Consider the following 16,010-nt stretch of genomic DNA (forward strand, 5'->3'; position numbering starts at 1 on the left):
AACGAGCGACGTCAGCCTCGCAAAACAAATCGCGTTCAACACAGATAGAGGGAGCTCAGTATGATGCTTAGGAAATAATTATGCGCTAATATTAGTAACACAAAAATGAATTGCAGCCATGGAGTAATACTGTTTCTGCTGTCTATGTAAGAGAGAAGTTTTTCAGAAACACTAATGATTGAGTTTATGCGCAAGTTAAACGTTATATAGTACACACATCTACTGTGGTAATATAAATATTACAGTAATGTAATATGATGTATATGTATAATGTGTGCGTGTGCCCCCACAGAGGATGAAAATATCGTGCCTTATATTAGTTATAATTTAGTTTACCTTTATGAATAAGGATGAAGCACATAATGAAGAGAAACTATCTGTGCGCTCTGACAGAGTTAACGAGGGCAATGTACTTTAGCCTTCTATTCAATATGGCACAAGTGTGAGTGTGAGGATTATATTTTACTTTACAGTTGTCTGTTATTGTAACACATTTCACAACCTTCCCCAGACACTGAATTGTCTACCTCCATAGGTTACAGAAGAAATGTGAACAAAATACACTGAAGCTGATTCTAATAAAGAAGCCTAAATCAAAAAATGCCAGTATGTGAACTTAGTAGACATTTAAAAATCCAATAGTGAGTCTGGTTTGACTGAGGGCCATGTTGAAGTAGTTCTGTGATCAGGATATCAAAAACCTGTGACACACAGGATCCCATCTCCCACCAACAGGCTATGAAACAGTCATAGAACAAAGAAGAGAAGATTGTATGGACGTTTAAAATCACATATTTTTGGTCACATATTTAATTCATTTAAAGGTCTTGTACTGTTCCCCATTTACTTAACCTTCATTGAAGCACTAACACAACACAGATGCATTAGGGAATGTTGTAGGCATATTAAAAACTTCTCATACATTTAAAATTTAGGCCTACTGTAAATTTTAGTAAAAGTGTAAATTGATAAAAAAAGAATAAAATATCAGTGTTAAAAGATATGTGATGTCACCTGTCAATGTATGGTTTTGTCTGCATCTTACTGTAGTTTTTTAAGAAGGTCTCTCTAGTGGACAAAGAAGAAAAATGTCCCAACACTGAAACTGAAAGTATTCCTAGATGTTCTGCACAACAAACAAGATTGTAAAAAAATGCAATGTAAAGAAATGCATATTGTATCGAGTACAATAAAAGAATGGAACATGTAAAACAATTATATGAGTGTAAGGGAAAGCCAGCAAATAGAATCTCTAAAGTCAGAATTGACCTATATAGCAACCATTATTTGATTTTATATTTTAATATATATTTAGATCATTTTATATAAGTATTTTCATTTTAATAAAAATAACTAGACATTGAAACATGGACTGTGAGGTAGTTCCTACACTTATATTTAAATTTGCTTTTCGCTGATTGGTTCTGAACTCAAAATGTACAGTAATGGGCAACAAGACTATTCTGGTTGTGTTTTACATATAATAATGAATACATTTTTATTTATATAAGTAACATCATATTAGTGCTTTTCCTAGCAGAGACAGAATTCTTTCCGGACCGTGAAGCTCGATTAAGCTCCGCCCCTTTAACCTCTTCGTTTGGGCCACGTCCTTTCCGCCAGTTTGAATATTCCGCCACCCGGAAGTTTCAACACCCGGAAGTTTTAAATGGATGATGTTGGCGATTACAACGCGCTGATTTTTCGTCCAATCCGACTCTGTCTAGCTTTTACTGAGCCGGGAGAATGAGGACGTAAACATCTCACCAGTTACCCTCCTTCAGCAGGAAGAGTAGGTGTGCGTGACCACGGGCTTTATAAATGTGATGCGTCCTGGATCTCGGCGAGGGCAAAGACATTTCGGCAGAATGCTCAGGTTGTTTGTGGCATTGGTTATTGTTGGGCTATTGCTCTCGTTGTTCACTTCTTGGGTACTTGACATATATGACACCTCTTGGCATCCTAAACGCAATTTACAGCAATCCGGGGATGAAAGCATGAAGAGGAAGAGCGGGCCGCCGTATCCCGGTGTGCAGCTGGAGAATATGTTTTGGTTTGTGCAGGTAAGAGGAGAGTTTTTGCTGTCAATCAAACTACTGGTGGCGAGAGGTCAAAATAATAACGTGTCGTACCAAAGATTTGTACTGTCAATAGCTGATCATTTGATTGATTGTCAAATGGCTTTTATTTTGTGTTCTGTCAAAATAAAGTATTACTTACATAATAAATATGTAGGGCTATTAAATAAATGAGAAAAAATCTTCATAAGATTATGATAAAATCTATTAATTAGTGATATTTTGAATGAATAAAGCATTTTTGATTGACAAATTACATTTTTATTGTTTAGGTCAACTGCAATCGATTATACACTTTCATTAATAGCTTAATCATTTCTTAATAATTAATCAATAGTTACTTTATGACATCATCAATGGATGGACACTGCAATGGAATGTTTCTATAAATACAGGATACAGTAATTGCAGTACTAATATTTATACATAACATTACTAATATGCACTACTGTAATAGCATGTAGACACAGAACTAATGGTCCTAATATCTAAATATAAGGTCCTAGAAACACAAACAAGCATATCACACATCACATCAACCCTCCAAACATGTTTACAGTATAAGCCCCATGCGTGACATAACACAGCCAGTACTATCATCTGAACACAGACCTGACCTGTTATGAAGATGACCTGGTGTAAGTGTTTTAGTGGATTGTGTTTGCATGATTAAACCAACAACACCAAACTGATTAGAGGAATAGAGATGCCTTCTCTATAATGCCACTGACACTTGTCCTATAAATAGGTTTCATGTGTGAGATTTTAAACACTCACTGATAACTGCACATAAGCTTGTGTCAGACTTTACCATGCTGTTTATTTGCACAGGTATCTGACATCCATATCAGTCGTTTTCATGATCCGAGAAGGATTCCCGAATTTGAACGGTTCTGTAGTGACACTATTGATGTGATTAAACCTGATCTTGTGCTGGCCACAGGTAAGATGATGATCGATATTTCTCAAGCATAGAAAACTGACAAAAAGATTGGCCAATATAAATTATACTTTTTTTTTGTATGGAGTTACAAGTATGTTGCTTTGGAATATTTCACAGGGGACTTGACAGACGCAAAGACGGAGAGTAAAATAGGCTCTCTTCAGCATGAAGTGGAGTGGCAGGCATATCACAACGTCCTGAAAAGATCACGAGTGTTGGAACGCACTAAATGGATTGACATTCGAGGAAACCATGGTGATTATTTATTTTCCATAATTTTTAGTGTCAATTGCGTGTAAATATCCGCATGGAGTTATCTGAAAATTTACTTCTGATCTAAATAAAGATCAATATTAAGTTTCCTCTTTGTACATCAATATTTGTCTGAAAGAATAATAGACAATCTTGACCCCACAGTCTCTTAACAATAGAACAATTACAGGACATTGAGTCCAGAAAGCTGGAAAATACTGTCCAGGTCTAATGATTTGAAATGAAGCCCAGTTCTCCTATCAAACAGGACATTGTCTGCTTGTTTTGATAAGAAAATAAACTTAAATAGATTAATAATAACTTTACTCATAAATTCTATCTTGGTGCCACATAGGGGTTTCTCCATTTCAATCAAAAACTAAAATTCTTTCTTCATTTACTTATCCCCAGGTTAGATTTATTAACCCATATAATGGTTGGAGATTCAGATCCTCAATGTTCAAAAAAGAATCACAAAATGAATCTCTCATATTTACATAATGATTCGTATTCTACACACAAAAGCTGTATAATAGCTTTATGTAAATGAATAGACTTAAACTATCATAGCTTTCCTGGCACAGCAGTCTGACAGCTTAACAATTTACAAAGTCTTTCAGAAACATATTTAATGTTTAATATTAGATCTGCACTCTATTGAAAAAAACATGATGTGTAATAACACGCTAAACAACACGATATACGATATGCTATTCAATAATGTTTTAAGCTTGTGAAGTCAGTTTTATATGTATTGAAATATATTTAAAAAACGAAATCTGGGATTATTGTTGCACACATGACAGAGAATGTGCATGCACACACAGGCACTAACATCCGCATGCCCGTCTCACTGCTATCTTCATCAACCTAAACCTTCTCTATTAAAGGAAGAGTTGGTGATTTCTAAGAGGCAAACAAAACAGCAAGCTTACGTTAAGCATAAGATCCCGCCTTCCCTTCAGAGCATCCTCCAAATCCATGCCTCCCCCTAACAAGACAAGTGGGACATCCTTTTATTGCATTTTGAACGAATACTTTGATTGAACAATACATTTTATAGTATTTATATGTATAAGTATAACTAGACCACTTCCTTGGTGATTGCTATCAGGATGCAAAGAGAGAGAATTGGGTAGTGGACAAATAAATTTGTTAAATTTGTCCAGTGGTGTGACACCAAATATAAAAAAAAAACTCTTATGCTATTTTATATTGTAATTATAAATATTAATAACATAAAATAATATATTATTAACAGTTTATTTTCAACATTTTTACTGTCACACCAAAGGACACATACGGTAGGTCTATACGTAAAATGTTTCTGAAAAGATTTGTCTGCCCTGTCTTTAACTACAACTTGAGTAATAAAATAATTGATTCAATACATGCAAAACACTGCAATAATTGGGAATTCAATATTTAGCACTGTTTAATATACAGTTATATGTAGTGTATATGTGATGTCACTTTGGTTGATCAAATGTATCTTGCTGTCATTAGACAGTTGGCTCATGTTATTTAATTTACTGTTATTATGCTACAGAAATGCAAGCTTTAGATGGGTGTAGTTCTTGGATCAAACCAATGAGTATCTCTAATGAGCTCCCAAAACTCGTTTCGCCTATCATTTTCCTCTTTTCCTATTATCCCGTTTCCTCAAAGGCACTGTAACTGGTGTTACATTACGAACGCTGCCAGACATGTAATAAGAGCTCCATTTTCAGTTATTTTGTCCCTGGTCATCTTCCATTTCCAGGAAATCTTGACTGATATTCTCTTCTTGTTTCCTCAGATGCCTTTAATATTATATCACTGGAGAGCGTGAACAATTATTACAGGTCCGTAGAAATATCACAAATGCTGAATATTATGACTCTAAAGCTACTTCACTTAAAAAAAAATCACTTTGACTGCATCAAAGTTTTTGACGTCAGTCTAAATCATTATTATTCTTTTAACACACAGGTCTCGTTGTAAATTATATATAGTTGCACCCGTCTGTATAATGTTTCATTAAAGTGTCAGAATCACTTTTGTTTTCTCCTCTGAATATCTAGAAAATACTCAGCCAATCAGAAAGTTGGATCATTCCACTACATACACAGAAAGCCCTTTGGAAACTACTCATTTATTTGTGCCGACGCCACTTTGACACCGGGACCCAAACGGCCCTATAACTTCTTTGGTATGCTAAGCCAGGTAGGAGCAATATTTTAATTGAACTTTTAATCGTGAATATGACAGCAGATTTTCTTTAGTCTAAAATGTGAGTTTTCCCTATAGAGTGAGATGGATTTATTGGCGACCTTTAGAGAGGAGAGCCTGAGCAGTAACAAAACTATCTGGTTTGGACATTACACCACATCTACTGTCCTCTCCCCTTTCCCAGGAGTCAGGGAGCTCATGAGGTTTGGACACATCTCCTTTATGGTGCAACTAAATTTTTTTTTACATCTGTTTTTGTCACTTTCTGACAAAATCTGACTCATATCTACCTTCCATTGCTGATATTGTGAACATTTTACCACATATGAATCTAAACACATAATTTTCTGCAAAGAATCACATCTGTTGGGTTTTACAGTACAGGTGTGGCATATCTGTGTGGGCACCTACATACACTAGGAGGCTTCATGCCCATACTGCACAGTCGACATAGAGGAGGCACACTGGAGTTAGAGCTGGGAGACTGGATGTCTAACCGCAGGTGAGAACAAGGCCCTCGCTCAAGGGAATGCGACCAGATGTTCATATAGCTGACTTGATGTCTTAACAAGACAGTGCAAAAACGGCTGACATATAATAACTGTTTGGCATTGTAATGTACTGGCAAAAATAATTTAGTAAGGTTCAGCTAGGGGTTTGAGTAAGCCTCTAAGCCACTTAAAACCACCACCATATTAAAATTAGCCATGTACTACATTTCTACATACTGGTGGACAGTAAACGGTGAGAAATCTCAATAGACACAGATTAAAGCTGCAATATGTAATTTTGGGGGTTAAAAATAAACAAAGAATTTACAGTAAATTAGTGCATAAACAAACAATGTTCTAACCTTGCTACTATTCTCACCCCGATTCACAACAGTAGGCTTATAATAATGTTTTATAAATTGAGCTTTCGGGTCAGATTTTGGGGAATTGACAGTTCGTCGCCTACGAATATTATATGCATTCTGATCAGTTTTGTAGACTCATTTTGACCAAAATGTCAGAAGAAATAATATGTATCTATCAGCAGAACAAAAACATGTATACAGGTTTGGAAGAACTTGGGAGTGGATAAAGGATTTTTCAGATCATTTTTGGGTGAACTTTTCCTTTAAGAATGGCCGTACTGTATGGATAGAATTTGAGTTCAGCCCTGGGCCAATAAGAACAAATTAGAAAACCCTTGCATCATGGTTGCTAGTTGTATTTACTTTTACCAAAGTAACAAACATTTTCTTTTGATACAGGTACAGGATATTGGCTTTTGATCATGACCTTCTTAGTTTTTCCGACTTGAAGTTTGAGGACTGGCCAGCTGTGCTCATCACTAATCCCAAAGACGCGCAGTACCTGCATCCAGGGGTGGAACCTATTGATCGTATCCGCAGTTCCACACACATCAGGTGTCTCTGTGTGTGTCCTCTTCAACCTAATAAAACAATGCTGTATTCATCCAAGTTTATTCCCTTCATGTGTGTCTTGTTATGTCACATTTTGAAGTTTGCTGTTGGGCACACGAAACTTACTGTTGCTGCTTGTGCTGTGTGTTGGGTCTGTTTAGGGTTCTGGCCTTTTCAGAATCTCAGATCACATACGTGTATGTGAGTGTGGATGGAGATACGCTGGGAAAAGCTGTCAGGGCGGAGGGACCATTGTATGTACTGCCATGGGACCCATCACTCTACTCTACGGGACTGCACACCATCAGTGTTAAAGTGGAGGTAACTAAATAACAATGCAGGCTTAAAGGGATAGTTCAACCAAAATTTATGTCATTACTTAACCATCAGGTTGTTCCTAACTTGTATACATTTTTTGTTCTGCTAAAGACAATGGCAGATATTTGGAAGAATATCAGTAACCAAACAGATCTCATCCCCTATTGACACTCATAGTATTTATTTTTCCTACAATCGCAGTAAATGGGGGGTGAGATCTGTTTGGTTACTGTCATTCTTCAAAAACCACTGAGACTGTTGGTAACCAAAAAACTTGGATCCAATTGTACGGACACAAAACCGATGAGACATTTCTCAAAATATTTTCTTTTGTGTTCCACAGAAGAAAGAAAGTAATACAGGTTTGTAATGAAAGCAGTAACCTAGCTATATCCAGAGTCCAGGAAATTATAGGGATCATAAAAAACACACCTAGCAACACTATGGCAACCTATAGCCATAATGGCAATTCTCTGTCAACTTTCTGTAACACTGTATAGAATACTGATTGTATTTATAGATTATTTTTCTAACGGCTTAATAAAATGAAATGGCCGTACCATGTTCACTCTTCTTATGCCAGGATTCAGCTGGTCGCTCAAAAATAAGTGAGCAGCAGTTCACCCTGGAAGAAGATCTAACCCCCAGCTTCGGATTAATACAGTCCTTCATTCTCCTTACAGACCACTACATACTTGTAAGAAAATAACACACAAAAAGCTTTTTTTTTGAAAATCACATGCATTCTTGATTTATCTAGGCATTTCTTTGATATTTATGCATCTACCCTTGTGTGTTTTTGCAAAGGCACGGATTGCATTTGTGGCAATAGTGTTACTAAACCTAGGTGGGCTTGTAATCTTCAGGTTTATGCATGTGTCTTCTACAAGAGGTATGTCGATTGATTTTGACCCTTAATGTAAAAAAATTTGTACTTTTTGTAATGTAAACATACTTTTTCCAGGGTGGTCTTCTCAAGTATTGACGTCCTTGCATCTTGTCAGTAAAATCAACATCTTCTACTATTCTCTACTGCTGTTCAATCTTTGCACAGCGTTGGGTAAGACAGTCACCTACTTAACTTTTTACAAAATTGTTGGGTAATAATCACTCATAACATTGTAATCACTTTTCAGACCAAATGTTTTTTAGCCGTGGCAAAAGTTAATAAATAGTAGATGATGACATAATTAGACAATTATATATTTCATGTATCACTGTATATGTAATTGCCTCTCAGTCTTATTAATGTCTATAAGCAACCCCTGACCCAAGTAGTTTGCTCGGGAGCGCAATAAAACTGTCCACTCTCCATTTTTCGCAATTTTTGCTGATGAAGACTGTTTTGTCTGGTGTTTTTAGGGCCATGGTTCATTGGGGAAGTAATTGATGGACACAAGGGGGCCTGCTTTGTTTTTGGTGTGTTTGTGGACGGACATTTTCTTGAAGGCAGTTTGAGTTATGTTGTAGGAGTTACTCAGGTAATACAGGATTCAAGATGCAGAGCATTATGAAACTGGTGTTTTTATGAGTATCAGATTTTTGAATTTGACTTTATGAATTGGATTTTAATTTAAAGGGTTACGCCCCACAGGATGTTGAACTGGTATGACAGGAATGAGAATTTATTAAATTACGATTCAAAGTTATTAGATACAGTCAGTAGAGAGACGTTTCAGGAGTTCAATGCAGGTTTTGAGATTAAACTAAATTAATTATGGCATTAAATATAATTATTTTTTTGTTCTCTGACATGTAGAATATTGTTCCTTTAATTAAGTAGACACAGTATCTTTGAACTAAGTTGAGTACTATCAAAAGCCCCCCAAAAAGATTAGAATTTTACCATATGGCACATCAAAATGAGCAATACATATATTGATTTTAGTATTTTAATGTATTGACTACAATTTTATTATAATTTTTGAGGGAATTGCATCTTTCCTGTAGCTCAGTGGTTAGAGCATGGAGCTGACAATGGCAAGGTCATGGGATTGATCCCAGGGGATTGCACGTACTTAGAAACAAAATGTATAGTATAATGCAATGTAAATCACTTTGGATTAAAGCATCTGCCAAATGCGTAGATGTAAATGTTCCACAATGAATAAAATCTGTAACTTCTGTAAACTTTTTATGTACATTCTACCTGTTGGGGTATTCTAAAATCAATTCGTAAGGCCCGTTTACACCAAGAATAATTGTTGGGAAAGTGTTTTCAATTAAATTTCACATTTTTTGTTGTTGAAAAGCAACTGGATTGTAAGAAACAGTTAATTATTAATTGAAGCATATTCTTCATAATATCATAATGTGCATAATATATACGAGACTTTTATATTTAGTACTCCCTTTTAATATCACAGTTAGTGCTTCTGGGTAGATTACAATATTACAATGTGTGGAGTGAGTGATAAAACATTCACAGGCAGTCAAAATCCATTCAAAATTAAAGGACTTTGGCATTTAAAATGTGAAACTCTACCACTCAAGCTTAAATAAAGATATCATTTGGGGCAATTGTAGATGCTAATTATAGAAAATTCTGCAAGATATAAACAACACTGGTCCAGAGTCACTTCCTTTTTTCAGTACTTTATCACTAAACAAATGTAGGAACAAAGTTCAACCAAAAGGACATTAGAACTGAATTGAAATTGAATTGAAAACCTCTAAATGACTTCATTATTCATGTGAAATTTAAAAGAATCTTAAACATGGAATCAGGAAGTGCTTCAGGACCGGTGATTTTAAAATGATTCTATAGATCTTGGAGCACTACCTAAAAATATTGTCTTTGCCCCACAGGTCCTCTTCTTCAACATGCCTCTCACATATTACCTCTGTTGGAGTCTTCATCACAGGTGTCGAGGAACCAACTTCCGCTCGCACTTCTGCCGGCCGGGTTGCCGCCTGCGGACTCTGGCGGTGCACCTGGGCATGCTGGTGCTCTTGATCTGGCAGGCGTATTCTTGCTTCTTTCTGTTGGAGACCTATGGGCTGCTGGCTTTTTTCCTGTCTCCAGTGCGTACCTGGGCTCTTCTCATGGCCCTGCTGTTGGTGTACAGGGTCTGGTGGGGACCGCAGCCTCATTTCTCTGATGTTAGCAGACCGTTGTGACATTGATGTTCTCAGTTGTGGTTCTCAGTCTGTATATTTTAATTTGACAGACTTTGTTTTATGCCAAGTTCTTCCCTCCTCTTGCCTTTTCTAATCAGTAACTGAATTGCCAATCACTTCCATTAGATTGCCCTAGTTACTATTCAGCTCTTTTAAATGAGGCCATTATTACATTTGGCGGATGGGGCCCTATTAAACCTGATTCTCGTCCTTCATGCACACTAAGACACATTTGTAGAGTTAAAGTGATGGTTCAACCAAAAATTTAAATTCTGTCATTATTTACTCACCATTTTGTAATTTCAGCCCTGTATGACATTCTTCTGAAGAACACAAAAGAAGATATATTAAAGAATTTTGTTAACTTGCCCCCTTTCACTTGCATTGGTTTCTGTCCATACAATAGAAGTGAATGGGTGTTGGTGCTGTTCGGTAACTGACTTTCTTCAAAATATCTTCTTTTTTTCTGAGGAAGAAAGAAAGTGATACAGGTTTGCAATGACGAGGATGAGTAAATGACGACAGAATTTCCATTTTTGACTGAACTATCACTTTAAAGGAACAGTTTACTCCAAAAGATGAACTTAATTGGACCTCATTTCACTCCAAACCTGGATGATTTATTCTCCTCTGTATGACACGAAAGAAGATGTTTAGGTGAAAGTTTGTGCACCCATATTAAATATATGTGCATCATAATTAATTTCAAAACCTAAAACTTTTCATACAAAAAAAGAGAATCATACAGGTTTGGAATTAGACGAAGGCATGTCAATTTGTTTTTAATATATATTTATATATTATATATGTATTTAATATAGAGATTTGCCAGTCTTTGTGCATACATATTACTTTGATGAACTAATAATGACTTGTCAAATCATAGTTTTAATTTGTTAAAGGCAATCAAGACGTGAAAAAGACTGCCTACATTTCTTATTGATAATTTTTTATGCATGAAACTGCCACCACTGTACATCACTGCATAGGAGAGATACTATGAATTGGTCATGATTGCAAAAAAATCCCACATTTTGTGAGGGATGACACTAAACTACTCTTCTTATTACACGGCTGTATACCAAATACACATAAAATAATGTTTTGAGATGATAAAAGATTTTATTTTGTGACAAGAAAGACATTAGAGTGATATAAAAAAATTTACCTGCGTGGACAACTGTGCAGTCACAATTATTTGACTGCAGAATCTGGCGATTGACCAATCAGAATCAAGTATTCCAGACAGCCGTGCAATAAGTCCATCATATGGAATATCAAGTTGGCCATTTCCAGCTGGATCACAGCATTGTCTTACAATATGATAATTTTGAACTACACTTCGCACTAAAACCAATTCTACAACTCATCAAAAGGAAGAAACCACTATACTTATAGATGAATATGAATGTAGAAAAATTGTTGTTGCACTACGGTTGCATAACAATTATTGTTGCATAGTCACTGGAAGGGGGATCACTGCTGTCATCTATGTTGTCATTCACATAAAGAAAGACACCTAAATTAATATAAAAATTAGAGCCAAAATTCTGATGTAGAATGTAGAATAAAATAGAACAACACATTGACATAGTATTGCAATTATGAGTTTAACATTGTTCGACAGCTCTTTCTGTGCACAGTTGCGAACCACACAAACAGCCTAAGGACAATGGCCACTTACAGGGGGAAAATCAGCTATTTTGAAAAGAAACTGTATTGTCATTGAAGTCTTTCATTGCGCCCATAATCGACTTAACGGGTAACAGAAAGAGTTTCTGGTGTATTCCCTGATGTTTATTGATGTTTTGTCAGGTCACTCAGTGTCTCTGTTGTCTCAGGAAAGTAAACACTTAAACAATAGGCTGCTTTAGTTTGACTTGAATGTTGTTTTAGAAGACTTGAAGTTTTAAGGCTCATGAAAGTGACAGTAAACTTGTGAATAGTCCACATTTACTCAATGTTAATCTAGATTTGTGGTGATACAATGGAACTTTTTTAATGTTTGATACCTGATTTTTTGTGATTTTGATTTTATTATTTGTTTTTGGAATTAATTTTTTATGTACTCAATTATATTTGTATGTAGTGCTCATTGCTTCCAGTTGTTCTGCATTGTTTAACAGGCATTCTCTGTTCCTGTGATCATGTGGCTTTAATTTTTTTGTGAAAGGCACCGAACACAGTTTTTCCCAGATTTTACAGTAAAAACTGTTATTCCATCTAAATAAGTATAAGAAATTCTGTATTGAACATGTGACGTTTTCCCTTAGATGAAAGAATGACCTCATTTTATATATTTTTCATCACGTTGCATTAGTCTATCTGCCTGCGTTCACGTGTAAGAGAGTAAAGGGGTTTCATATTGTGATTTGGTTTGTTTCTTTCTTAAGGGCTTGTTTTATATTTTACTTTTTATATTTTAAAATACAGTTGACAAAATAATCCAACCATCAAAAAGCCTAACAAACAAATAAATATAAAAATATATATATTTTTATTATGACAATGAGTTAATATCAAGAGCCTACTATTCGAAGACAATTTTAAGATAGACACTTAAGAGTTAGGGCAAATGTTTATATACAGTAACACTTTACAATAAAGATACGTTTAATAATGCTTCGAACAACATGAGTTAATAAATGAGCAATACTTCTACAGTATTTATTAATCTTGATTCGTTAATTTCAACATTTATTCTTCCTTTTTAAAATAAATTGTTGTAACTGTTAACATTAGTTAATGCACAATGAACTAACATGAACAATTTTATCAGCATTAACTAACATGAACACATTAATAAATGCTAAACTTATATTGCTCATTGTTAGTTCATGATAGCTAATGCATTTGTTAATGTAACATGTTAACAAAAACAACATTAATGTTGTGATAACAAATAATGCTAATTTAATTACTTGTTGAACTTGTGTTTTTACCCTAGTCACCTTACAGAACATACTACAAAAACAATGTTTTAGGCACCATGATTATCCAATCATGGAAACTGCACAACCTTTCTGTTACCATCTCAGACTCGTGTGAAAGCAGCACCTTCTGATGGAGAGGTATAAACTCAGTCTGAAATTTTGACGATCTGTTTCCCTATGTTGCCCCCGGTCATCATTGAGCAAAAGGCATCTGAAATATGCATAAGAGAGTGGGGTAAGATGTATCCTCATCTCAATCTAACACTGCACATTTTTTTATAAAGTGACTGTTTATATTGAAAGGACCCATATTGTAAATTGCTTGTGATACAGATGAGAAAAAGTATATGCTTTTTATGCTAAAATACTACATGCTATGAACATGTGTATAGCTTATGACTAACCATATGCTCATTTCTCTTAATAGTAACTATGGAGTCAAGTGCACTGATAGCAACTTCAACTGATTAACTGCCCTAAAGAATTCTGTAACGAAACAATGAATTTGATTTGCATGTGAAGTCAAATAAACAGGGACAGTTTTAGCTCTCACCTCCCATGTTTTCTATACCATCTACAACCGTTTCCAACACCTGTAAAAACGAAAAAGAAACAACTCATCCATGTGATCACGCAATCGTCCTCACAGCCACGATAGACTTTTATTGACTGTTTTCCTCTTACCTTTATCTGTCCGGTCTTTACCCAGTGACTGAGCTGAAGAAGACCTTCTGTGTGTTTCTCCATGTAGTTCAATACAACAAATCTCTCCCTGTGAACATACTTATTGTAACTAAAGTTACTATGTACAAATATGTATAGAAAAATAATGACGTTATAAAACCATACTGAACAACATACTGTACATACACATGCTATACTCCCACCCCCCACAAGCTTATACTCTCTTTGAAGATTTTGTACCTTGTAATGTTCTTAAAACGCAAAGAGTCTTGGGTATCCTCACTAAGAGGTGGAGGGTAAGGCACATCCTTATTGTACTGTGAGATCTGGCCACACAGGATCACATGACCACCAGTATTCATCTGCACACAGCGAGGGCCACACTTAAACGGACAACCTACAAAAAGTAACCCAACTATTCTAAGAGAAAAGCACAGAGTGTGAATACTGAACCTGTGATATTACAGCATCGCTGATGGGACCCCCTACATTATCAAAGTAAATATCAATCCCTTTGGGGCAATGTTCCTTCAGAGCTGAGCTGATATCTCCCTTCTTGTAGTTAATAGCTGAAGTAAAACCCAGCTCGGTCACCAAGGCCTGGCATTTCTGGTCGGAACCGCAAATTCCCACCACCTTCTCACAACCATCCAATCTGCCAATCTTCAAAAAAAGAGAGGGTCAATTGGAGTAACATGATGTACATCACAAAAGATGCTACACGGTGTCAAAGGTGTTCTCGGTGGTTGCTAAGAGGATGCTTAATAGATCACAAGTACCCATTCCGAAGTCCTTGTGATGAAAGTCTATGGGACATTTGGAGTGTTTTGCTTTAGCAATAAAAAGTAGTCAAAATAAAATTAAAATGACTAATGAACTTTTTAAAAACTTAAATACAACTCTCAGTAGATGACTGACACATTTCATTTGTCAATGCATATAAATTACCTGTCCAGCAATTGACCCACAAGCACCAGCTGCTCCACTGACAACCATTGTTTGATTGGTCCCAGGACTCACATGACCCTTTTCTCTCACCCCTAATAGAGCAGTAAGCCCAGGTATGCCTACTGCTCCCAGAAAATATGACAGGTGACCATTTACCATCTCTGGATTAACCTGTAGGCACAAATAAACCACACATTTACTTTATGAGGAACATCCAGGCTTTTATATGTGCAGATTTTTTTATTTTACCTTATGTAAAAGACTTCCATTTATCACGTCAAATGTCTGCCAGCGCCAGTTGAAAGATGTGACAATACTGCCAACAGACAATGCTTTATTTTTGCTTGCCTTTACTATTCCAACTCCACCTCCGTCCACGGGCTCCTCTAATCTCCATGGCAACAGGTAGTCAGCGCCAGTATCATCGTTCATACGACAACGCTATACGTGTCGGTTATAAATGCTTGGTGAATATAAATGGTTTAATTCTGTGATCAGATTGTTCATGATACAACAGAAGTCACATCATGCTGAATAACAATCTCTCGCAATTGTTTTATTTATTTCACTTTTCAGTTTTTTTAATATTCATGTTTTTTTTCAGTAAATAGAAACAAGGTCATCTCACCATGTACGGGTCAACTGACAGACACAGTGTCCGAACTAGCACCTCTGCTTCTCTCAGCTCACTGGGTTGAACAATTTCTTCAACTCGAAAATGTTCTGGAACCGGATGACCATTTTTGCCTAATAAAGTGCAATCACAAGTACCAAAGTAAGAAATGCATTAAAGTCAAGTCAACATTGGTTAGTTACTATATTTTAATGGGCAATATCTGAATGGTTTACCTGGACGAGAGTGCAAAACAACTCTTTTCACCTTCAACATTTTATTGTTTTGTAATTATATCGCTTAACGATTTAAATAGAAGAAGATCTGCTGAAGATAGACCTCACAACTTTCAAAATCATGCTGGCAGCGAAACAACCACTTCCTGAACAATCACGTGATGCTCACCCGGTCTCCTGGTTGGCCACAATACATGCATTAAAGGGCTGGTAGCATATTCCATGTGTTTACTTTGGATAATTTGAATGTTTTACTCTAGGATATA

General features: G+C 35.9%; 2 protein-coding genes across 4 annotated transcripts; one reads left to right on the forward strand and one right to left on the reverse strand.

Annotated features, from left to right (window-relative positions):
• Positions 1-1,653: 1,653 nt before the first annotated feature.
• tmem62 (transmembrane protein 62) lies at positions 1,654-12,701 on the forward strand. 2 transcript variants are annotated; one of them, XM_056768352.1, is made up of 14 exons: positions 1,654-2,063; positions 2,910-3,021; positions 3,139-3,276; positions 5,072-5,117; positions 5,337-5,478; positions 5,563-5,687; positions 5,864-5,986; positions 6,740-6,895; positions 7,054-7,213; positions 7,794-7,907; positions 8,018-8,102; positions 8,175-8,270; positions 8,573-8,691; positions 10,019-12,701. In XM_056768352.1, exons 1-14 carry the CDS (start codon positions 1,827-1,829, stop codon positions 10,328-10,330), a joined length of 1,965 nt encoding a protein of 654 aa, XP_056624330.1. In that variant the 5' UTR covers positions 1,654-1,826; the 3' UTR covers positions 10,331-12,701. The 2 variants fall into 2 exon arrangements, with proteins under 2 accessions (XP_056624330.1, XP_056624331.1); XM_056768353.1 differs by lacking the exon at positions 8,573-8,691.
• A 103-nt stretch (positions 12,702-12,804) lies between these two features.
• On the reverse strand, positions 12,805-15,896 carry ptgr2 (prostaglandin reductase 2). 2 transcript variants are annotated; one of them, XM_056768354.1, is made up of 9 exons: positions 15,745-15,896; positions 15,524-15,642; positions 15,145-15,336; positions 14,896-15,066; positions 14,401-14,610; positions 14,188-14,309; positions 13,948-14,035; positions 13,817-13,856; positions 12,805-13,474 (listed from the first exon to the last, which is right to left on the reverse strand). In XM_056768354.1, exons 1-9 carry the CDS (start codon positions 15,782-15,784, stop codon positions 13,410-13,412), a joined length of 1,047 nt encoding a protein of 348 aa, XP_056624332.1. In that variant the 5' UTR covers positions 15,785-15,896; the 3' UTR covers positions 12,805-13,409. The 2 variants fall into 2 exon arrangements, with proteins under 2 accessions (XP_056624332.1, XP_056624333.1); XM_056768355.1 differs by lacking the exon at positions 15,145-15,336.
• Between the last annotated feature and the right edge of the window lie 114 nt (positions 15,897-16,010).

Source organism: Triplophysa dalaica, chromosome 15, assembly GCF_015846415.1.
Source record: "Triplophysa dalaica isolate WHDGS20190420 chromosome 15, ASM1584641v1, whole genome shotgun sequence".
Taxonomy (NCBI): Eukaryota; Metazoa; Chordata; class Actinopteri; order Cypriniformes; family Nemacheilidae; genus Triplophysa; species Triplophysa dalaica.